The sequence below is a fragment of the Eretmochelys imbricata genome, chromosome 15, assembly GCF_965152235.1.
Source record: "Eretmochelys imbricata isolate rEreImb1 chromosome 15, rEreImb1.hap1, whole genome shotgun sequence".
In the NCBI taxonomy this organism is placed as follows: domain Eukaryota; kingdom Metazoa; phylum Chordata; order Testudines; family Cheloniidae; genus Eretmochelys; species Eretmochelys imbricata.
Window position 1 is genome coordinate 6051603 of NC_135586.1, and position 24431 is coordinate 6076033.

The 24431-nt window shown below is 44.8% G+C and overlaps 1 protein-coding gene across 1 annotated transcript; it reads right to left on the bottom strand.

Annotated features, from left to right (window-relative positions):
- Positions 1-15484: 15484 nt before the first annotated feature.
- DRC10 (dynein regulatory complex subunit 10) lies at positions 15485-24381 on the bottom strand. The gene is made up of 4 exons (XM_077834794.1): positions 23659-24381; positions 18778-19011; positions 17228-17299; positions 15485-15997 (listed from the first exon to the last, which is right to left on the bottom strand). Exons 1-4 carry the CDS (start codon positions 24379-24381, stop codon positions 15725-15727), a joined length of 1302 nt encoding a protein of 433 aa, XP_077690920.1. The 3' UTR covers positions 15485-15724.
- Between the last annotated feature and the right edge of the window lie 50 nt (positions 24382-24431).

The following is a 24431-nucleotide window of genomic DNA, read 5'->3' on the forward strand; positions in this document are numbered from 1 at the left end:
GGCGGTGCTGGAACTAGGGGTGCCGGGGGTGCTGCCACACCTCCTGGCTTGAATTGTTTTCCATCAAATGCAGGGTTTACAGTTTGGTTCAGTGGTTCTCTGCACCACCACTATTCAAATTGTCCCAGGACCCCTGATGCTGGCCAATGAAAATCTGACCCTGTTTGCTCCAAAGGGATTATAGTCCCCAAAACTGAGGCAAGCAAACTTAGTGGACATTTGAAAACTTTGCCCCCATGTAAATAGGGCTTCTGAAATAGTAGATTTTAACAAGTATGTCTTTCATCTTGAAACAACCATATTCCATTTGCCTGGTGCTTTGGTATTTCAGACAATAGCTGTATTTCAAATCAGGTCATAAAAGTAACAATCGTATTTTTTGATCTTCTATAGCACCCTCTAGCTAATGCTCTCAAAGCGCCACATTCTGATACCTTTACTGAGACTGAATGACAGTGGAGTCAGTTGGACTACTCATGGAATGTTTAGACTTTTTTTTCCCATTCCTGCTGCTTCCAACTTCTCTGGCCTCTCCCTTCCCACTGCCCCATCTTTTGAGCAGCACCGCATCTGATGCTCCTCTACCTTCTCCCTCCATGTTGCTGTCATCTACTGTCCATCCAACTCCTCCCCATCAGCCTCTCTCTCCTGCCCCAGCTCCTGGCTCCCTCTCCTTGCAATCTCCCTCACTCATCCTCTGTCTCTTTGGCTTCCATGTCGATGGCCCACCTGACCCCTTCGTTGCATGTTTCCTCACTCTTACCTCTTCTCTTGACCTGCAGCCCTGCTTCAATTTTCCCACTCACCAAAATGGTCAGCCGATTATTTGAACTTCAGCAAGCACTGCTCTCTCTCTTTGATTGTTCTATTGCCAAGCTCCCCCTTTCCAACCATCACTTGGTCTTTTTCAGCATCGCCCAGCAGCCCCTATCCCTCATGCCCTGAGACATTACCCAAGGTAAAAATCTGGACTGATGAACAGCTGTGTCCCCTCAATCCTCCAGAATGGGGTGCTTTTTACACTGCTTTGCTATGAGAGTTACCACTTCTGGTCTGCTCCCACACGGCCTCCAGCATGTAAATTACTCCCAATTACACTGCATGAATGCTATTGCCAGCCACTCATGAATTACACTGCAGAACACCACCAGCAAACTCTCCAGTCCCAGATTTCCTCCAGAAATGTGCATCCTGTACTGCCCAGCCCTCTCCTGGACAATAATACAAGCTCATATAAAGTCTGCCATGTATTAATAGAAAATGATACACAAGAGCCTTATTATCCCAAATGGAGTTTCCGAAACACTTCAATCCAAACACACTGATTTAGATAAAACAATAAAACAAATTTATTAACTAGAAAATTATAGATTTTAAGTGATTAGAAGTAATGAGGCATAAACCTTAGAATTGGTTACCAAGAAATAAAAAATAAAATGGCACAAAATTAGGCAACTAATACCTAACTTAATAGCTACATGAATTCAAAGCAAAAATCTCTCTCATCACATGTCCCAACAGTCTCACTGACTGATCCCCTTTCATACAAGAGCTCTCTCTCACTCCAGTGCTGCTTTCTTTGTTTTTCAGGTGTTGCTGATGCAGTGGGTAGAGAGATAAGGAGGGAGATATTTTGGAAAGTCTGCCTGCCCCATTTATAGCCCTTTCTCTTGCACAAGAATCATCTCCCACTGAGGTTCAGGAGACAGAAGGGAACCTCAAGCTGGTCCTTTGTTCAAGTTGTAGATTTTCTGCACACACCCTTTTTCCTGCCCAAGAGTGGCCACTTCCCTAGGTGATTATCCATTTGATCTTGTCTTAACACTATACAGAGGAATCATATATCTTTTCATGCAATGTTGCTTCACATATTTCACCAGGACAATAATGATCAGCAAATCATGAGCTTTCAAATGATACCTCACAAGGCATACTTTGTACAACACTTCCCATGGTCCTATAAAAAGGGGTGCATGTCGGAGTACAGACCATCACTCTGCCTTTCTGTGTCTTCCAGTCCATCAGCACTGATGACTTTGCTCTCAGCCTTCTCCTCCCTTTCTTTCATTGCCATTGTTGTTGATTCTCCCCATGCTTCACTTTCCTCCACCCTTGACTTTTTTGTCCCTCTCACTCATCACAAAGTCTATCCTGCCAACCCACAGCCCTGGCTCATTCCCTTCAATTTTTCTCTCACGTTGCGAAGCATCACTGGCAGAAATCCTGTGACCAGGCTGACTTCCTCCACTGCACAGTCTTTCTCCTCTCCTTCAGTTCTGCCATCATCCTACCTAAACAACTCTGTCAACTTAACTGAATCCCATTCCCGCCTTAATTCAATCCCAGCTACCTTTGACTCACTTCTCAAACTCTTCCCTCGTCCTGTCTTTGCTTCTGTCTCTACACAGGATCTTGCCAATTTATTCCAAGAGAAAGTTGACAAAATACCGTGTAACTTTCCGTCTCCCCTCAGCTTGCTTTCCCTTTCTCCCCTGTCACAGAAGTTTCTCGTCTGCTCTTCTCTAAACCCTCCACTTTCCTCAGTGACCCCATCCCATCTCCTGATCTCCCTCGATTCCCCTCTCATCCCCTCCCTTGCTCTTCTCCTCACTCTCCTCTAGCTCCTTCCCCTCATAATGCAAACACACTTTATTCTTTCCCACTTTAAAAAAACCCACCCATGACCCCATTTGTGTCTCCAACTACTGGCCCATCTCCCTTTCAGATGTAAGCTTATTGAATGTACTGTCTACAATTGTTGTCTGAGGTCTCATAGAATCATAGAATATCAGGGTTGGAAGGGACCTCAGGAGGTCATCTAGTCCAACCCCCTGCTCAAAGCAGGACCAATCCCCAATTAAGTCATCCCAGCCAGAGCTTTGTCAAGCCTGACTGTAAAAACTTCTAAGGAAGGAGATTCTACCACCTCCCTAGGTAACGCATTCCAGCGTTTCACCACGCTCCTAGTGAAAAGGTTTTTCCTAATATCCAACATAAACCTCCCCCACTGCAACTTGAGACCATTACTCCTTGTCCTGTCATCTTCTACCACTGAGAATAGTCTAGAACCATCCTCTTTGGAACCACCTCTCAGGTAGTTGAAAGCAGCTATCAAATCCCCACTCATTCTTCTCTTCTGCAGAGTAAACAATCCCAGTTCCCTCAGCCTCTCCTCATAAGTCATGTGTTCCAGACCCCTAATCATTTTTGTTGCCCTTCGCTGGACTCTCTCCAATTTCTCCACATCCTTCTTGTAGCGTGGGGCCCAAAACTGGACACAGTACTCCAGATGAGGCCTCACCAATGTTGAATAGAGGGGAACGATCACGTCCCTCGATCTGCTGGCTATGCCCCTACTTATACATCCCAAAATGCCATTGGCCTTCTTGGCAACAAGGGCACACTGTTGACTCATATCCAGCTTCTCGTCCACTGTCACCCCTAGGTCCTTTTCCGCAGAACTGCTGCCTAGCCATTCGGTCCCTAGTCTGTAGCGGTGCATTGGATTCTTCCGTCCTAAGTGGAGGACCCTGCACTTATCCTTGTTGAACCTCATCAGATTTCTTTTGGCCCAATCCTCCAATTTGTCTAGGTCCCTCTGTATCCTATCCCTACCTGCCACCGTATCTACCACTCCTCCTAGTTTAGTGTCATCTGCAAACTTGCTGAGAGTGCAATCCACACCATCCTCCAGATCATTAATGAAGATATTGAACAAAACCAGCCCCAGGACCGACCCTGGGGCACTCCACTTGATACCGGCTGCCAACTAGATATGGAGCCATTGATCACTACCCATTGAGCCCGACAGTCTAGCCAACTTTCTACCCACCTTATAGTGTCTCCTCCAGTTCCAGCCTAGAACTTCTCTAATCCAGCTTCTTCTCCTTGCACTCCACTGAAACCACTGCTACCAAGGCCTGGATAACCTCTTCCTACGGACAGCTCAGAACTCTTACTCCATCCTCACGGTCTTAGACTTGTCAATCACCAACAAGGCCATCAACCATGCTCTTTCTTTCTTGAAATCTTGTCCTCCCTTAGCTTCTATGATTCTGTCCTCTCCTGGTTTTCCTCCTACCTCACAAGTTGCCCCTTCAGATGTCCTCTGGAGGATCCTCCTCATCCCCCCACTCCAACTTTCTGTGGGGGTTCCACACAGGTCAGTCCTTAGTTCCTTTCTCTTCACCCTTTACACTGGATCTCCGAGTAATCTCATCTATTAACACAAATCAATTACCATCTGTAATGACTCACAGATCTCTATTGCTACTACAGACCAGTCTCCTTTTGTCCAAACTAATATCTTGGCCTGTCTCTCAGACATCTACTCATAGATGCCTAACTGTCACCTCAAGATCAGTATGGCTCAAACAGAACTCTTAATCACCCCCCAGTCCCTCCCTGCTACCTCCTTTCTTGATTACTGTGGACAATATCACCATCCTACCTGTCACTAAGGTCCAAAACCTGGGCACCACATTAGACTCCAATTTTTGTCTAGATCTTCACATCCAGGCTAAGTCTAAATCCTGCTGATTGTTTCTGCACAATATCTCTTAAATACGGCCTTCCTATCCATGCACGCACCTAAAACTCTCTTGAAGTCTCTCATGTCTTGATTACCACATCTTTCTCGCTTGCCTTGCTCAAGCTTCCTTGCCTTGCTCATTTCCATTCTGAATGCTGCTGAAAAGATCATTCTCCTAGCCCATCATTTTGACCACCTCATCCCTCTTTTGCATCCCCCCAGTGGCTTTCCCTTTTCTATTACAACAAACATTAGCTCCACGTCTTCATTTTCAAATCTTTTCATACCTATGCATACCCCACCTATCATTTCTCCTTCACTATCAAGAGGTTGACTTCTGCCTTCTATTAGCCCATGATGGGCTTCCATCACCCACTTGTTAAATTTTCAAGCACCCTTCTGCATTCTCCCATGCTGCCCCTTATGCTTGTGAGGATTTCCCCATAATCATCCATAATGCTGCCTCATTATATTCCTTCAAATCTTCCTTAAAACTCTCCTTTGCTGTGAAGCCTATAGAAACCTTGTCAACGATTGGGCCACGGGTGTGCTGAGATGACTGCCTGGCATGCTGACCAATAATGTCTCATTGTTTCCTTGTACTCCCCCATCCGTCTGGTGACTTAGATTATAAATACTTTGGGATAGGGATTGTCTTTTTGTTCTGTTTGTACAGTGCCTGGCATAATGGGGTCCTGGAACATGACTAGGTCTTGTAGGCCCTATCATCATTGCTATGAGCCAGTATGTCAGAATCTGGCCCCAAGTGCTCTGCAAACTTTAATGAATTTAGCCTCCACCTCTTAGCAAGTTGTTAAATGTCATCACTTCATTTTTCAGTTGGAGAAACAGAGACATAATTTAAAGGATTTGCTCAGGATCACACAGGGAGACCATTTCAGAGATAAAAACGCAGCCTAGCAGAAAGGTGCCCTAGCCATAAAATGTGGATCTACAGTTCAATCTAAATATCTCAGAGTTGGAGGGGGGACGAGTGTTTGTATCTACAACTCTGCTTTACTCAGAGTCAAGATTTTCACACTTGGCTGCCTATAGTTAGGGTCCTAAGGCTGTGATTTTCAAGGGGGCCAAATGGCATTAGGAGCCCAAATCTCACAGAAAGTCAATGGGAGCTGGGCACCCAACTCTCCTGGGCACCTTTTAAAATCCCAGCCTAAGATCATTTTTAAGTAGCTGACTAACTAGCCTGAATTTCACTGGTTTCAATTGGTGCTGCAGGGTGCTCAGCATTTTGAAAATTCCACCCTTAAATAAATGGCTTGATTTTTAAATGGAACCTAAGAGAATTAGGTGCCCCAAAAATCCCAATTTAGATGCCTAAATATGGATTTAGGAGCCTAATTTTAGGCAGCCAAGTTTGAAAATCTTGATCCAGCTGTTCCAATTCACTGTCCTGTGCTTTAATTACTAGCCCACGCATCTTGTGCTTAATGATTCAAACTTACACTGGAGGTTACCAAGAATAATTAATAAACGTGAGTGCTATTTATACTGGAAGAACTGATTTAACATTTATCATTAATGAAGCCTGGGACTGGCCCAAACTGAATGTAAAAAGAAATCTGACGCAGCCGAACCTAAATAAAATGTTGCATTTTGTGCTGATAATGCTGGCAGAGCAGATCAGCTGAACTCTATGCTGGCAGTAATAACACACATTGCAGCATATGGGAGCTGCAATCTGTCAATGTTAAATTAGAAGCACCAGCCTGTATTCTTTTTTTAGGTTTTAATTTTAACTTAGAGCAAACACTGCCTAGGATGATACAGTCAATCTATTCAGAAAGCCATAATTATACCATCGTAGCAATGTCAACACAAAAGTGTTTATCACGAACCTGATCACAATTTGAGAGAAACAGCTTCTTTGCACTTCAGTTTTCAACCAAGGAGAAATCTATCCATTTGCTGCTCATAAAGCAAAATAATGCACAACCTAAAATAACTGCTTACCTGAGTGGAAAGACTGGTGCCACAAGGAAACTAAAACATAAGGTTACAAGAAAGCTGCTCAGAGTCCCTTCAGGCAGCAGATAGCTATACTGGAAATCCTTTGCATTCTATTCCAATTTAGAAGAGGCTTGAGCAGAGCTACAGTGTGTGTAATGCAGCTTATTCGAGGCTTGCAGCAGGGAGTACAGTCAGTTCTCTTGGGCTGCATGCAGTCTTAATAAAGTAGCTCAGAACGCCAGGGCAGGAGGAATTCTCCCACATCCCACCCACTTTCATTTAGCTGCTGCTACAGCAGCCCGTACCTTTATGGTCACTCTTGATTGCTAAAGAACTTCATGCACCTTTCAAAGGGCTTCACTGCATAAACTCTGTGGGGGCTGACAGGAGGCCTTTGGCTGTGATGTCAGAGTGAAGAAGGGCAGTGAACTTCTCTTGCTTAACCTCTTTGCTGCTGTTGGATACTTGTATCTTCTCATGCTGCGAGAATTGTATGATATCAATACGTGACCCAATGCTGGGGGCAGACTTAGGGTTACTATAGCCCTGGCAGCTGTCGTGGATGTGGGATACCATTCATGTGGGGTGCAAGGGTTTTGAGTGCAGTCAGGATGGAGTGCTAGGGAGTGGCACGCATGAGGGTGGGCTGCCAGGTACCTCATGTGCACCCCACCCATCCCTCCCTCCAGAAATAGGGTTTCATGTTTTTTGTTTTTTACTGCTCCCCCCGTATATTGTATTTTTCATCCCTCTCCACAGATCTATTGATTGTTTTTAATGCCTCAAATATGTGTTTTCCCCCCCTACTCCCACTTTAGATACCAGGATTTTGTTGCTTTCCCTGATGTATGACATTTTCCAGTTGCCCTTAATACATGAGATTATTTTAATCATATGGAGGGGGGTTGTTTGGATTTTTGGGGGGAGGTCTTACTATCTCCTGCTCTATGGAGTTTTTATAATCCCCTGAAATGTGGGTTTTTTTTTAATTCCTCTTGATATATGGATTGATTTGACTCCTTCTGGATATAGGTTTTTTTTTCATTGATATATGGCTTTTATTACTTCCCAATGATATACAAGTTTATTTATTCCCCTTTCATATAGGGGTTCATTGTATCCCCTGATATATGGGATCTTTTATTGAGATGCTAAAACATCATTTTTACCACATCTGCAAGAGGCTAGTGGGTCAAGCAACCATTTGCACATAAAACAGGAAGCTTTTCACAAGACCAACCAAGTCACTGCACACGCTGCATCTGCTGCCACATGGGAAGAACCGTAACTCCTGATGTGGTACTTAAATGTAAAGAGAAGAACCTTTTTACCAATTCTGCAAGAGGTGGAGGAAAGGGAATTTGAACCTATGGTTACATACAACTTTGCAAACAGCAAATGTTCCCACTAGTCAATGGTATCCCTAGCTCGGGGTAGTGCACACAGACCATGTACATCAGGGAATCCCCTACTCGTACAACACCCACAGTAAGGGATTCCTCCATAGACACACTAACCACCCATTTACACATCCCACTAGAGCAAACGCCCTCTCCACTTCCACAGCAAATTAAATCTTTGACCTCTTGCATACAGAACAAGAACCATACCACTCTGACACCAGCCACCAGACACTCAAGCCATGATTGGATATGTGAGAAGTGTGGTGTTAGTTTTGAGAGTCACTATTAGGCTGGCCACTAGGAGGCACTGTACAAGGAGATGTGCCTATGTAAACAGGAAATAAAGCCATTCACTCAAACCATGATGTCCTGGCTTCCTAGGTCTCTGTAATCACTATCTGGTGGTAGTGTGGGATCAGATGAAGATCCAACAGATCACAGAACACCCCCGTGAAAAGGGAAACAGAAAAACAACCCCTTCATCCCGGCCAGAACACACAAAAATCTATACAGAACATGCAGTAAAACACAGAAGAACCTAAAAACAGAGGCCCCAGAAAGAACCACTAAGGGAGTCCAGGCTCAACAGGGTGTCAGGACAGGAAAGTAAGGAACACTGAAGCTAAGACTAGCACTCCAGCAACCCCAGTTTGCCTCTTTAGAGGGTCACACCACCTTGAAACATGCAAAAAGGCAGGGGCAGGAATCTATAGTCTTAAAATAGTAGAGGCGGTTACTTCTGACCCAGCCTTTTGCTGGTTACAACAGGAAGAACTAAATAAATCATGGCGTCTCTCTCTCTATATATACATACACAAGAGGTTACGGAATGTGTCTGTAAGAGCTGAGCTGGGATGGGAATCTGGGGTATTGTAAACAAAACAGGAAGCTTCGCCTCGAGACCAGCCAAGCCACTATACAATAGAAGTCATCATGGGGCTGTGTAAAATTTGAAAGGAAAAAAGCTGGGAAGAGGGCATCAGTTTTGGTTTTTTTAAAATCACTTCTGAGAGATTGGATCTGAGACTGGTCCCTTGCACATGAATCAGTGGCCTTTCCAGTGGTCCATCAACCAATTGCACCCTGTCCCGTGGCATTCTCACATGGATAGAACTGTGCAACACACACACACACACACACACACACAGAGCTTTGAGCCATGACATAAAACCCTACAGACACTGCTGCTGCCCTGTAGGGGTTAGACACATGCAAGAGGTGCACAGACCCTGCCATCCTGTGGTGAGTTAGGGATATAACATCAGTGTCTCTGTGGAAGCGATGCTGCAGGTGGGATGGGCTGTGGGCAGTCAGTTTCTCTGGGAATATGGCTATGTGCGGGATTTGTTTTTTCCATAGACTCATTTATTAGAAGGCCAGAAGGGACCATTGATCACCTAGTCTGAACTTCTACATAACACCAGGCCACAGAATTTCCCTGAATTAATTCCTGTTTGAGCAAGAGCATAACTTGTAGAAAAACATCCAATCTCAATTTAAAAATCAGCGATGACAGAGAATGGGATATTCTGAAGCAGGGACCCCTTAGTCTCTCCTTTTGAAGTAGTCCTCTGTGGCTAAATAATTAAAGTCATTAGGAGAGAAAGGAGGAGAGAGTGTGAGAGTGCACAAACACAAGAATAACCTTATAGCGTGGGGGCTAGCACACTGATGTGGGAGACCCAGCATCCAGTTCCCCTGCTCCATTGACTTTTTAAAAATGAGTTATTGTCGCTTTCTGGGGTGTAATACTGACCAGTGAGGAGTTGTCACTGCCTGGCCTGTAACCCTAAGTGCCTCGGAAGGCTCAGTCGCTGTAGCGGCCTTTGTCTGGATGTTCCCAGCCAGACACAAGCCTGCACTGAGTGTCTGTGAGCTAAGCAGCTCTGATTCAACAATTCTCATTCCAGTACATGCCTGCTTGTTTCCCGCCGGCCACACACTGGTTACACCTGGCAAGATGACGCCAACACACTCCGAGTCCCAGATTTTCCCCAAACCATGGACTCTGCAATGTCCAACCCTCTCCTGGACCAGAGAGAGAGATTAAGGTTTGTTTGTTCCTTTAAAGATACAGTACCCAGCAGCTTGCCACATTAACTGGAGTGAACATTCACTTTCAATCAAACAGAGCATTGGGTTGGTTTAGATTAAAAGTAAAACGAGTTTATTAACAAAAAGGATAGGATTTTAAGTGAGTTCAAAAAAGAGTTAGAAATGGGCACAAGCAAATAAAATGCTTTCTAGAGGCTGACTTAACAAAACTACAGTCTTATGTTTCTCTTCCCCTCTCTTTATAGTCCAGTGAACCTTGAAAATGGATTCTTCTGAAGGTCACCCCCCCACACACACCCAAAGCAAAGTTCATTCAAGCTGTGGGGAAGGTGACATGAAACACAACATAGTGCACCCGCGGAGAGAGGTTCACAGTCAATGAAAACAGCCCCATCCCCTGCATCGCTTCCAAAGGAACCAAACCCAAGTCCACAATCCAATGAGGAACTGATGTCTCCAGAATCAAGGGAACAGTTCCAGGCTGAGCAGAAAGCAGGTAAAAGCCTCCAGTGAGCTTGGACGGCGACACGGAGCAACCCACCGCCTCTCAGCTCTTCTAATCAATCCAGGTTTGTTGTAGAAAGAGGACTTTTATTCAAGGAAACTCTTTCTGGTGGTCACGAGGAGGACTGGCATCCTCAAAGACAGGTAGTAGTTCCAACTAAGTATCGGGCCAAGCTCTTGAGCTTAGCCCACGATCATCCTACTGGCCATGCTGGGGTGAACAGGACCAAAGACCGTTGTGGGGGCTTCATTCCACTGGGAGGGAATGGGCAAGGACATTTCTACTTATGTTTGGTCTTGTGAGGTTTGCCAAAAAGTGAAAAAAAAACCAAAACCACGTCAAAGCCCCTCTCCAGCCACTCTGCATCATTGAGGTTCCCTTTCAGCAAGTAGCTGTGGATATTTTGGGTCCTTTTCCAAAAAAGACACCCAGAGGAAAGCAGTACATACTGACTTTCATGGATTTTGCCACCCGATGGCCGGAAGCAGTAGCTCTAAGCAACACCAGGGCTAAAAGGTGTGCCAGGCATTAACAGACATTTTTGCCAGGGTAGGTTGGCCCTCTGACATCCTTACAAATTCGGAAACTAATTTCCTGGCAGGGACCATAAAAAGCCTGTGGGAAGCTCATGGGGTGAACCACTTGGTTGCCACCCCTTACCACCATGAAATAAATGGCCTGGTGAAGAAGTTTAATGAAACTTCGGGGGCCATGATACATAAATTTGTAAATAAGCACTCCAATAATTGGGACCTAGTGTTGCAGCAGTTGCTCTTTGCCTACAAAGCTGTACCACATCCCAGTTTAGGGTTTTCACCGTTTGAACTTGTGTATGGCCACGAGGTTAAGGGGCCATTACAGTTGGTGAAACAGCAATGTGAGGGGTTTACGCCTTCTCCAGGAACTAACATTCTGGACTTTGTAAACAACCTACAAAACACCCTCCAAACCTCTTTAACTCTTGCTAAAGAAAACCTAAAAAATGTTCAAAAAGAGCAAAAAGCCTGGTATGATAAACATGCCAGAAAGCATTCCGTCAAAGTAGGGAACTAGGTCATGGTCTTGAAGGCACTCCAGGCCCATAAAATGGAAGCATCATGGGAAGGGCCATTCACGGTCCAAGAGCACCCGGAAGCTGTTAACTATCTCATAGCATCCCCCACCTCAAACCTAAAGCCTAAAGTGTACCATGTTAATTCTCTAAAGCCCTTTTATTCCAGAGAATTTGTTAGTGTACAGCCCAGGGAGGAGATGACGCTGAGTGGCCTGAAGGTGTCTACTACAAAGAAAATAGTAATGGTGGCGTGGAAGAGGTAAACCTCTCCATAACCCTTGAACGTATGCAGCAACAGCAAATCATGAAGCTGTGCACTAGCTTCGCGCCGATGTTCTCAGCCACCCCAGAATGGACCAAACAGGCATACCACTCCATTGACACAGGTAATGCTTGCCCAATTAGAGCCAAACCTTACTGGGTGTCTCCTCAAGCCAAAACTGCTATAGAACTGGAGATCCATGACATGCTACAGATGGGTGTAATCCTCCCCTCTAACAGTGCATGGGCATCTCCAGTGGTTCTAGTTACCAACCAAATGGAGAGATACGCTTTTGTGTGGACTACTGTAAGCTAAATGATGTAACTCACCCAAACAACTATCCAATGCCACGCACAGATGAGCTATTGGAGAAACTGGGACGTGCCCAGTTCATCTCTACCTTAAACTTAACCAAGGGGTACTGGCAAGTACTGCTGAATAAATCTGCCAAGATAAGGTCAGCCTTCCTCACCCATGTAGGGCTGTATAAATTTAATGTGCTCCCTTTTTGGGCTGCAAAATGCACCCTCCACTTTCCAAAAACTGGTAAATAGTCTCCTAGTGGAATTGGAAAAATCTGCAGTTGCCTACCTTAATGATGTGGCCATCTTTTGTAATTCATGGACAAAACACCTGAAGCATCTAAAAAAAGTCTTTAAGTGCACAAGGAAGGCAGGACTAACTGTTAAGGCTAAAAAGTGCCAAATAGGCCTAAACAAAGTAACTTATCTTGAACACCAGGTGAGTCAAAAAACTATCTACCCCCCTACAGACCAAAGTAAATGCTATCCAAAAGTGGCTTGTCCCAAAGTCAAAGAAACGGGTCCAATCCTTTTTAGGCTTGGCCAAATATTACAGGTGATTTGTACCGCACTACAGCCAAATCACCACCCCACTGACAAACCTAACCAAAAAAACCCAAAAACAGCCAAATGCAGTGCAGTGGACTAAACAGTGTCAGAAGGCCTTTAACCAGCTTAAAGCAACACTCATGTCTGACCCAGTGCTAAGGGCCCCAGACTTTAACAAACCCTTCCTAGTAACCACAAATGCGTCCGAGCATGGTATGGAAGCAGTTTTAATGCAGAAAGGACCGAATCAAGAATTCCATCCTGCTGTGTTTCTCAGCAAAAAAAACTGTCTAAGAGGAAAAGCCACTGGTCAATCAGCAAAAAGAAATGCTACGCCATTGTGTATGTGCTAAAAAAGCTATGCCCATACGTTTGGGGATGGCATTTCCACCTACAAACCGACCATGCTGTGCTAAAGTGGCTTCGTACCGTCAAGAACAATAACAAAAAACTTCTTTGGTGGAGTTTAGCTCTTCAAAATTTTAATTTTAAAATACAACACATTTCAGAAGCTTCTAACAAAGTGGCTTAATGCCCTCTCCCGTAAAAGTTTCTCGGAATCAACTGGTTAAAATCGTCCTTAAAATGTAAAAAATATTGTTAGTTTTTATATAATCAGTAGTATATCTAAAGGTGCATGTGTTTTATTAATTGTTTTCTCCTAAAGCTCCAGAAAGAAATCACAGCCAGTGTGGAGCAGGCTGTCCAGCACTGTTTATGATTTGGGGGGAGGTGTCAAAAACATACAGCTAAGGGTAGCATAAAATCCCTCCTTTACCTGTAAAGGGGTTAAGAAGCTTAAATAACCTGGTTGGCACCTAACCAAAAAAACCAATAAGGGGAGAAGATACTTTCCAATCTGTGGGGGAAGGTTTTTGTTTTGTGTTTCTCTGTGTTCTCTCTCAGTGAGGAACCAGGGCAGGAAAAATACATCTCCTAAAGCCATACCTAAACTAAGCATCTAAAATTACAAATTGTAAGTAATAAAAAAAAAAGTGTTAAATTATCATTTGTTTTAGCTTGTAAATTTTCCCTGTGCTAAAAGGGACATTTATCCCTGTTTTTTGTAACTTTAAAGTTTTGCCAAGAGGGAAATCCTCTGTGTTTTAAATCTAATTACCCTGTAAAGTTACCTTCCGTTCTAATTTTACAAACGTGCTATTTTACTTCTTTTTCTTTATAATAAAGTTCTGTTTTTTAAAAATCTAATTGGTTTTTAGTGTCCTAAAAACCCAAGGGTCTGGTCTGTGCTCACCTGGTTTACCTATTTGGTTGGTAAATTAGTCTCAAGCCTCCCCAGGAAAGGGGCTGAAGGGGCTTGGGGGGATATTTTAGGGAAACAAAAACTCCAAGTGGTCCTTTTCCTAAATCTTTGTCTAACTCACTTGGTGGTGGCAGCAGTACACATCCAAAAACAAGGATGGATTTGTGCCTTGGGAAAGTTTTTAACCTAAGCTGGTCAAAATAAGTTCAGGGGGGTCTTTCATGTGGGTCCCCAGATCTGTATCCCAAAGTTCAAAGTGGAGAGGGAACCCTAACAGGAGCTGTCCTGGGCTCCACTGGCCTCTGCTCCCCCCCAAATAGAAGTCAAACTACTCCTATGCCCAAGGCCCCCCCCCTCCCCGACATAGAGCCCTGAGTCTCCCTCCTCACCTGGCTGGGCCATGGAGATTTTAACAGCATGTTGAGGGGTGCCTCAGAAAGAAAAAGGTTGACAGCCCCTGCGCTAGATAGCCTTGAGGCAAACTACAAGGGAGCGAGGGTGCACGTGGGGGCTGAACGGAGACTAAAATCTCCCAGTAGAGGTGCAGGGGTGCAGATACACCTACCCATAGGGACACTCATCTCGCAGAGCCATCATTACTGCAGAAAGTGAGTAACTTCCTCTTTTTCTTGTAACCATTCCTGACTTTTATGCCGCATTACTTGTGTTCACTTAAAATCTCTCTTTATAGTTAATAAACTTGTTTTACTGGTTTATCCTAAACCAGTGTGCTTGGAGAATTCCACCTGTGGTAACAAGATTTGTGCATACAATTTCTGTTAATAAAATGACAGACTTTATAGGAGCTTGTATTGTCCAGGCGAGGGCTGGGCAGTATAAGACGTACAGTTCTGGGCAAAGTCTGAGACTGGGAGCATGCTGGGGTCACCCTGCAGTGCAATTCTGGCTAGTGAAAGCCTGAGTGTGACTGGCAGGCTGCAATTGCACACACACATAGCTGGGAGTGACTTACATGCTAGAAGGGGTGTGTGAGCAATCCAGGAGTGCAGGCAACAATAGCAAAGCAGTGTAACACGACCCGCCGGATCGGCAGGCAGCGATTGATCCAGCGGGGATCGATTTATTGCATCTAGTCTAGACGCAATAAATCGACCCCCGACTGCTCTCCCGTCAACTCCTGTACTCCAGCGCCGCAAGAGGCAAAGGCAGAGTTGACTGGGGAGCAGCAGCAGTCGACTCACCGTAGTGAAGACATCGCGGTGAGTAGGTCTAAGTACGTCGACTTCAGCTATGTTATTCAAGTAGCTGAAGTTGCGTAACTTAGGTCGATTTCCCCCCCACCCCCAGTGTAGACCAGGGCTAAAGGACACCCCAAGTTAGAGGGCAGAGGTGACACAGCTACTACCTAGTCTAGATTGTACTTTGGATATGTCACATGGGACCATTGCTGGGGTCTGTACTGGGAGCGGTGCTGGGGTCAGTGAGAATTTTGCCATTAACCTCAGGAGGAACTGGAGTGGGCCCTAAGTGATTTGTACAAGGTTGCACAGTGCATGTGTGGTAGAGCTGGGGATGGAAACCAGGAGTCCCAGCTCCCAGTCCAGTGCCTTAACTACAAGATCATCCTTCTTCTCTTAAATTCAGACCAAAAGCAATTAAAATATCCCACCTGGAAGTCTAACATGTTGGCTGACATTTATTTATGACAGAATCATTTTTACGTGCCAGATTTGTGTATATACAAACCATAGACATCCTGGAGAGGTTGTTTGTCTGGTTGAAGTGAAGACACCCTAGATAGCTGAGGTCCAAAGAGAAATGTCTACAATGCTGGGAAGAGAGAGCAAGGGGAAAGCATGGAACTAATTTATTTCTTGCTCTTCTTGCCTTTTCCCTTCTTCTTTCTCTTTGACTTTAACAGTGACCTGACCAAGTAGCCCTTCCAGAAGGCCTGAATGTGGATGGCAGCACGGACCATGATAGCCAGTTCCCTCTCAGCTCTTTCCTTCTTCTCTTGGGATAGCCTCCTCTCCTCCTTGATCTGGGAATACTCTTGTTCAAGCACAGCATACTTCTTCTTCAGCTCAGCAAGCTGGGCCTTCTCTTCAGTATAGACAGCATCGACTTCCTCATACTCAGTCTGGTAGGACAGCAAACACCAGACTTATAAATGACATTCATAATATCACCCTACATTTAGTATAGGTAGCATTTTTCCAGAAGGGTTCCAAAGAGCTTTACAGACCCTATACGAATAGGGATTGTTTCATCCATCATAAATGCGTGAGGGTCACTTGCAGCCCTTATTCTTTTCATCTCTTGGGATGGAATTTTCAAAGAGGTCTAAAAGGAGGTGCCCAACTCCAGTGGGAGCTGGGTTCCCAATTCCTTTAAGCTTCTTTAAAAACTGCAGGCATGGTTCCAATTGTTACCATCCATTGCCTTGCAGGCCAGGCAACAATACTCTCAACTTATTAAGCAACTTTTTATCTATGGTATAAACACAATCATCTGGATGATGGTGGTTTATTGTCATTATAACCCATCTGTAGGGATGAAAATAAGCAGTATGGAGATAGCCTGCTTGCATGACAGGGTAAGGGGAATCAGCAACATTTGTGTGTCAGACCTACCAACCCCAATTTATCAAATTCTGCCTCTGCTCTCATGATGATGGCTTCATGAGCAGCCAGGAACCAGCAGGGCTTGGTGCCACAAGCCATCATGTTCTGAGCTCATTTCTGCTTCCGATTACAAGGTTGACAAGGCAGGGACCTACTATTAAGGCCAATCAGCAACAATTTTCCAGGTCCCTCTCCTTAGGCCCTTGCTTTGCTGTTAACCAAGCACCCTGTCTTGATCTGGATAATGAAGCAAACATCCACTAAAATGCCAGGAACATGAGAGGAAATAGTGGATTCTGGGAGGAGTTAGGCAGTGTGGACGTGATTCTAAGACTGTTAAGCTTAATATGGAAGATAGACGATGGATTTGCTGTCACTCTCCAGACTCTGAACTACTTGACTAACAAGTTAGTAGAGATGTGGAAAGAGCACTTGGTTTGTACACTAGGTGGAGCCAGTAGGGCTGAGGAAACAAACATAACAATTCCATCCAACACACTGAGGAAACAATCATCCAGTGCTAGAACAGGATAGGATTTTGCAGCTGACATGACCCTTCTCAATAATGCCTATACAGCAGAGAGCAGCTGAACACAAAAGCAGGGCAGAAAAATGGTTACTTGCCTGATAGTAACTGTGGTTCTTCTTTGAAATGGCTTGTCTGGGTACATCACATGCACCCCTTGCGTGGGATCCACATGGACAAGCCCTCTCGAAGAAGAACCAACTGTCTTGACTGAGAGTACCTGTTTTTCTCCCATGTCAGCATCATATTTCTGGATCCAGTTCTCGATTTCCATCTCCACTTTGTATTTCTTCTAAAATAAATGACACAGGAAAAAATGACATTTACAGGCAGCTGAATATAGAAAAATAACATGCAGTATGCTGGGATGAAAGGAGCTGTTCATTTGAATCCCAGCAGCTAGTATGCTTGTGATGCCTGCTCCTTTTGGAAAGGTTCTTCAGTCCGAGATGTCTTTGACTCTGGGCCTCTAATGGAGAGCAGACATCATTCACCTATAGAATATGGGCATGCTTGGTCTACAGCAAATGGCTGGGATTCAGTTGCAGCACAGAGAGACTATACTGACTATAATGATGGGTGCGGTTAAAATACAGAAATATTTTGGACTGTTGGAAAATGAGCTAAAAATGACTTAACCTCACTGTTTGGTGGAATCCTAGAGAGTTACTGAACGGTTTCCTTCAAGCTGATGGTACCTGCACTCTGTAGAACCGCTCAGATTTTAAGGCCAGAAGATTATCTAGTCTGACCTCCTGTATATTACAGGGCAGAGAATTTCACACAGTTAAGCTTACCCAGTCACTGTTGAGAGACCCAGTTCCCTATTTGACCACCACCTCTTCTGATGGATGGGATAAGAGCCAGGTTTTTGACAGGCCCTGATGACCAGCTCCTGCCTTCATGTGAGGTGGACTGGCCTATGACTGGTCCAAGTTCTTCACACATGAATTCCTCAATCCAATTAAAACATTGGTCATAGGAGAATAGAGCACATAGGAAGGGAAAGGAGACTTCAGTGGTGAGAAAGTGTGTTCTTTGTCTTCCCCTACTCTCTCAGCATGTATAATTGATTGAGCTGAGCAGCTTTTAACAGAAAGCAGAGAAATGACCTGCAGTGAATTTGAGCTGGATGACAACGCAGGCCTAATAATGGATGGGGCTGCTTGGATTTCATACTGCTTTGTAAACTTTCATTTGACACTGCCCCTACACTATAAAACCTTATTCTACCTTGGACTGTACAGTGTTTTGAAAGAGCTAGAGAAGATATATAACGTAAACATCCTTTAAGTAGATGTGTTCTGCCTGCAAATTGGTCTCTGCCCATTTGGACTGAGAACTGATTAGAAAAGAAAAGGTGACGTTTTTAACGCTATAGATTTTTCCTGCACAATTCTGCCACTCTCCAGCAGGAACATTTTGGGACTATGAATTCTGACTGCTTCATTAACCTACTAGAGCACTATCTCACCTGTGCTATATATTGAAAGTGTTTTCAGAGGCAGGCTGGCATCCAGTATGTACATGTCTGGTGGGAGCTATAGGTGACTACGAATAAGACCCTTTGCTGGTGGGTTGCTGTGATGCTGCTTTCCAGTGAAATCAGTGGCATGTTAGATCATAGCTGATATGCTCAGCAGCACAGCAGATACATTCTGCCAGGAATGTCTGTTAGCAGTTAAGTGGTTAAGGTTAGCAGACAATATGAAGAACTCACAGCACTTTAACAGGTCTGCTTGCTTCTCTAGAACTCCCCTCCCTTGGTACCTTTCTGAGAGCCAGCTCTGAGTCTCTATTGTCTATGATGAGAACATTGAGCTGTGCTCTTAGCTGATGTATATCTTGCTGTATCTTGGCACACTTTCCCTGGGAACTTCGCAGCTCCCCTTTTTGGAGTTTCTCTGCTTCCTGCTTGGTGCGTTGGATGTGGCTTTCAGAGTACTTCTCCAGATGAAGTAAGTGGCTTTTGAGATCCTTGATTGCAGCATTCTTTTTCATAATCTAAACCCAGGAAAAAGAAGCACCATAAGGAACTGCAGGGTAGGTCAAGGGGTTTTCAGATCAAACCTACAGGAGAATTAAGGCTTAGTTACAAAGACGCCAGTGTCCTAAAATAAGTAACTGCATTCCAGTGACAGCGAGCACACTGCATTTGCACAGAACTCTGAAATCATTACTGGTGCAACTCCCAATGACTTCAAAGGGAGCAGAGTTAGGCCAATACTGAGGCTCAGTCTACACTAGAGCTTACTACAGTCTAACTTACGTTGTTCAGGGGCGTGAACAATCCACACACCTGAGCGATGTAAATTACACCATCCTAAGTGCTGGTGTGGACAAGCATAACTACCACCTCTCACGGAGGTGGATTTATTTTGCCAGTTGGAGAGTTCCCTCTGGTTGGCAATGAGTGTCTTCACCAGATGTTCTGCAGCTGCGCCGCTGTAGTGCTTCTAGTGTAGACAAGCGCTGAGTGAAATCCCCACCCTCACTGACTCTTTTGTTGGTAGTTTAGCAGACAGGCCAAGGAGTGAATGGGCAGCACTGAAGAACACTGGCTGTGCATCACAGGGAAGCTGGCACAGCTGCTATCCATGCTGGACATGATCCAAAGCCCTTTGAAGTCAGTGGAAAGACTCCTACTGAATTCAATGAGCTTGGGATCAGGCTTATTGTGCCTGTTCTGTGGCCAGACCGGGCAACTAGTCCTATTGGCTGTCTAGAACAGATGAAAATACATCACAGACAAGTGAAATGTATTTCCTTGCTAGCACTGGGCAAACTGCTAAACTGCACTTAAAAATCATGAGTGTATTGAATTACCAGCATGCCTGACCTGAGCTTGAAAATTAGAACCCATCCCCTGATGCCTCAGTTCCTCTGTAGATACCCCCCAAGTGCAAAAAAAGGATGATTATCTTGCCTGACCTACTGCCTTGCTAAGTACACTTTGTCCCCAATCATTCAATTGGACTATTTCCAGTGGACCTTGTGGCTTGTGCAGAGCCCCACTGAAGTTAATGGGGCTCTAAATGCACGCAGGGTCTGCGCACATGGATCCGATTGCAGGATTGTAGCCTTAAATTGTAAAAGAAAAATAACTAGGTACTACTCCTAATAGATCCCTATCAAATCATCACAGAAATGTACCAATTCAAGCCCAAAAGCTACTCAGCTATGCTTCCCTGCAATGATGATAATGAAAAATCTGACCTATCACTTATCCCACAAATATATTTCTCACTCCAGATGAGTGGTTGGATATACTTTTGCAAGGCTCTATTAACAGATTACACTGGATGTCAGATCATTATGGATTAATAGATTACGCTGGATCTTAACTGGTTTTGGTCTAATTAAAGACTACAAGAGTATTGCTATTTTTATTGTACTCTTAATTAATTTTAAAAGAAAGAGATTAAAATTACTTTTTAATTAATCCCTTCTCTGAGCAATGAGAATCATGAGTGCTGCATAATGAACATCCTCATGTCAAACAGCCTGGCTAGAATAGCTGCTCAATGTTCTTCCTCAGAGCTTGTGTATTTACCTTATATTTGGAAAGTCAAGCAGAAAGAGAAGTGATTTTGGTTGGCATGCACGTGTGTGTGTGTGTGTGTTGTCACCCACTGATTGGAATGCAGTAATGGACATTTAGATTGTGGTTTTAAATAGTCACTGTGGAAGTCTTTTGGACAGAAAGGAGTAATTTGGAAACTGCTCCCAGCATTAAAACAAACTAATATACATATATGTTCCAGAAGTTTAGTAGAAATGTTGGGATTTTTCTCCGAGGCCCTTTCCACTTGGTTCCCAAGAAATTAACTCAAATCTGGACTCATCACTGAGGGTTTTTTTTAACTGACACACAGCAACACTACGCTGAAGTGATCAAGCTCAAATGCAGTGGGGTAGGTATGGAGGTTTACCACAGCTTCAAAGCACATAATAATCAATCACATTATACACATATTTGAAAACAAACTAACGAATGTGCATTACATTTTACATTGCATCATGATTTATAATTGGCTTACTAATTTTTGTAACCAGCCCCTGTACAGATCCAGAACTGCTAGTAAGCAAAGCTGCAGCTGTAACATAATGACAGGTTTCAGAGTAACAGCCGTGTTAGTCTGTATTCGCAAAAAGGAGTACTTGTGGCACCTTAGAGACTAACCAATTTATTTGAGCATAAGCTTTCGTGAGCTACAGCTCACTTCATCGAAAGCTTATGCTCAAATAAATTGGTTAGTCTCTAAGGTGCCACAAGTACTCCTTTTCTTTTAGCTGTAAACTTATCACACATCACTCTTCTTACTATGTCTTTATCTACTAACTACATGTTGTTTACAAAAAGAAAAGGAGTACTAGTAGCACCTTAGAGACTAACCAATTTATCTGAGCATAAGCTGTAGCTCACGAAAGCTTATGCTCAAATAAATTGGTTAGTCTCTAAGGTGCCACAAGTCCTCCTTTTCTTTTTGCGAATACAGACTAACACGGCTGCTACTCTGAAACATGTTGTTTACAAGCCCACTTGTGAACTTATGCTTTGTCCATTGCTAATCTGTTTCCTTACTTCAGTTTTCTTTCATTGTTTATGCAAGGCCTACAAGATAGACTGGTACTTAGGGTTGCCAGGCATCCGTTTTTGACCGGAATGCCCGGTCAAAACGGGACTCTGGCGACTCCGGTCAGCACCGCTGACCAGGCTGTTAAAAGTGGTTGGTGGTGCAGAGGGGCTAAGACAGGCTCCCTCTGTCTCCCAGAAGAAGCTGGCATGTCCCTATGGCCCCTAGGTGCAGGGCTGATCAGGGAAGCTCCGTGCACTGCCCCCACCCCGAGCCCTGGGTCTGCAGCATCAATTGGCTGGGAACCTGAGCCCGCTCCTGCACTCCGAACCTCTCGGCTCCAAGTCTGGAGCCCCCTCCTGCATCCCAAATCCCTCATCCCCGGCCCCACCCCACAGCCTGCACCCCCAGCCGGAGCCCTCACCCCCTCCCATACTCCAACCCCCTGCCCCAACCTGGAGCCCCCTCCTGGACCCTGAACCCCACATTTCTGGCCCTACCCTGGAGCCTGCACCCCCAGCTGGAGACCTCACCCCCTCCTGCACCCCAACTCCCTGCCCCAGTCCAGTGAAAGTGAGTGAGGGTGGAGGAGAGCGAGCGACGGAGGGAGGGGGGATGGAGTGAGTGGGGGTGGGGCCTCGGAGAAGGGGTGGGGTGGGGGCAGGGCCTCTGGGGAGGGGTGGGGCAGGGCAGGGCTGGGGCAGGGACTTTTGGTTTTGTGCGATTAGAAAGTTGGCAACCCTACCAGTATCCCATATGAAAATGGAAATGACTAGTTAAATAATTAGGGAGGAAGGAATAGTTTGTGTATACGGCAACGATGGACTGCAAGTCAGGAGATCGGGGTTCTTGTCTTGGCTCTGCCCACCAACCTGTAGTGTAATCTGAGCCTCATTTTCCACAGCTGTAAAATGAAGAAACAATACTGCCTCAGAAGAAGATTGTGAGCCTTAGGGCCAGATCCTTGTAGGTATTTTGGGGAATATCCAGGGGTGAAAGTAACTTAAGGGACTTACCGGTACGCAGGACTGGGGTCCTGAGCAAGATTGGCGGGGGGAGCTCAACCAGAATGGGCAGCGGATTGGGCAGAAGGGGTGAGGCCTTTAAATCCCTGGGTCCTTTAAATCACCGCCAGAGCCCTGGGTCTCCTGGCTGCTGCTGCTACCCTGGGGCTCTGGCGGTGATTTAAAGGGCCCCAGGCTCTGCCTGCGTTAGCAACAGCCGGGAGACCCGGGCCCTTTAAATCACCGCCGGAACCCCATGGTAGTGGTAGCGGCGGCTGGGAGCCCCGGGGCTCTGGCGGCGATTTAAAGGGCCCGGGGCTCCGGCTGCTGCCAGGAGCCCAGGGCCTTTTTAAATTGCCAGCTGGGGAAGCTGCCTCCTGCCGGTACAGTTTACTTTCACCTGAATACCTTTGGGGATGTGGGCCTTAGTTCATTAATGTTCATGAGGTAGAGAGATACTATGATGAAGGCCATAGAAAATGCCTGTAACGAATATGTTAAATAGTGAATGTGGAGTCAGTATTAAAAATGGATTTTTTAAAACAGTTTTTTAGAACTGCCTGTCACTGTTTCACTATCCAGTTACAGGGAATGGTGCTAGTGCTTCTCAGTGAGAGCTGACATTATGGCCGTGACTACGAGGGGCCTTTGTGACTCCTTCTTTGCCACGGTGGCCAATTAGAAGATATAGACCACATATCAGCAGGCCGCACGCTGGTTCCCTTATGGATTTGCACAATGCCCTTCCTTTAGCTATTGAATGGTTCAGACACATTGACTAACATGCTTGACTTCACTGTCACTTTAACTTCAATCGCAATTGAGCTGGCCAATGAAGATGGCATCAAAACATGCTAGAACCATGTTTGAAACCCTCTATCTAAATATGCAGTGATTCATTTTAATTATATTTAGAATGTAACATCTATTTCTAATTCAGAAAATGTTTTAAGAAATATTTCAGCGACTTCCACTTTATGAGAGGCAACAGATTATATTTTAGTTTACTTGCCTTTCCTTCAATGATCTTCCCCTCTAGCCTGAAATGTTTAGTCTTACTACCACTGTACCTCATCGTCTCGACTTTGGATTGCCGCTGCAAGTTCTGTCTCTAAAGCTGCGATGGTTTCAGTGTTTTTCTTATCCCGGAGGGAGATTTCTTCCATGAATTGAATCTTTTCTTGTTCTTCTAAGGGACTAGTCAGGAGTTTCTCAAACAAGAATCCCCGGAACGCTGAAAGGTTTTTAATAAACATTTCAGCTGATAAATCCCTAGCATAGGCCTCATCTCTCACGGCTTGAGAAGCTAGCGGGTCAGCCTGAAAGAGTCTCAGAATATTTCTGATAGAGCTTTTTACAGCTTGCTGATGCAATTGAAGACGGTGGATTTGTTCCTCAGTTCCTACAAGGTCCCCTCTTCCATCTTCCTGCTTCAGGAGACCTTTGCTTTGTAACTGGGTAAGTAGCGCTTCCATGTTGTTTGAAAGTTGCTCATGCTCCTTAAAGGTATCCATGAGCTCAGATCCCAGTATAGTGCTTAAGCCATCCAGAAATTCAGTAATGTGAGTGATCAGACTGATCAGTTCTATCTTAAAGATGGTCTCATCCAAAACAGATATGATCCTCTTCGTCTCAACAGTGGTAAGTTTTGAACGACCTGGATCCAAGAGCTTTAGGGGGCTTGTTTTGATCGCTGACTTTTTTGGAGTCTGACTGTTTCCCACGGAGGACTTGCTGCTTGAATCAGTAGACTCATACGGCAACTGAAGCACGGTAGCTACCTCTGTTGCCATGTTCTCAGCCAAATACTTACAAGTTGAGGGTTCTAAAGTGAAAGGGAGCA

What these genes read in the sequence shown, in the direction of transcription:
- DRC10 (XM_077834794.1), bottom strand. Translation starts at nt 24,381, where the DNA reads ATGGCAACAGAGGTAGCTACCGTGCTTCAGTTGCCGTATGAGTCTACT. An exon ending in TCCAAAGTCGAGACGATGAG is followed by an intron (nt 19,012 to 23,658) that starts GTACAGTGGTAG and finishes TCCTGGGTTTAG; the next exon opens with ATTATGAAAAAGAATGCTGC. An exon ending in CAGAGCTGGCTCTCAGAAAG is followed by an intron (nt 17,300 to 18,777) that starts GTACCAAGGGAG and finishes CATTTATTTTAG; the next exon opens with AAGAAATACAAAGTGGAGAT.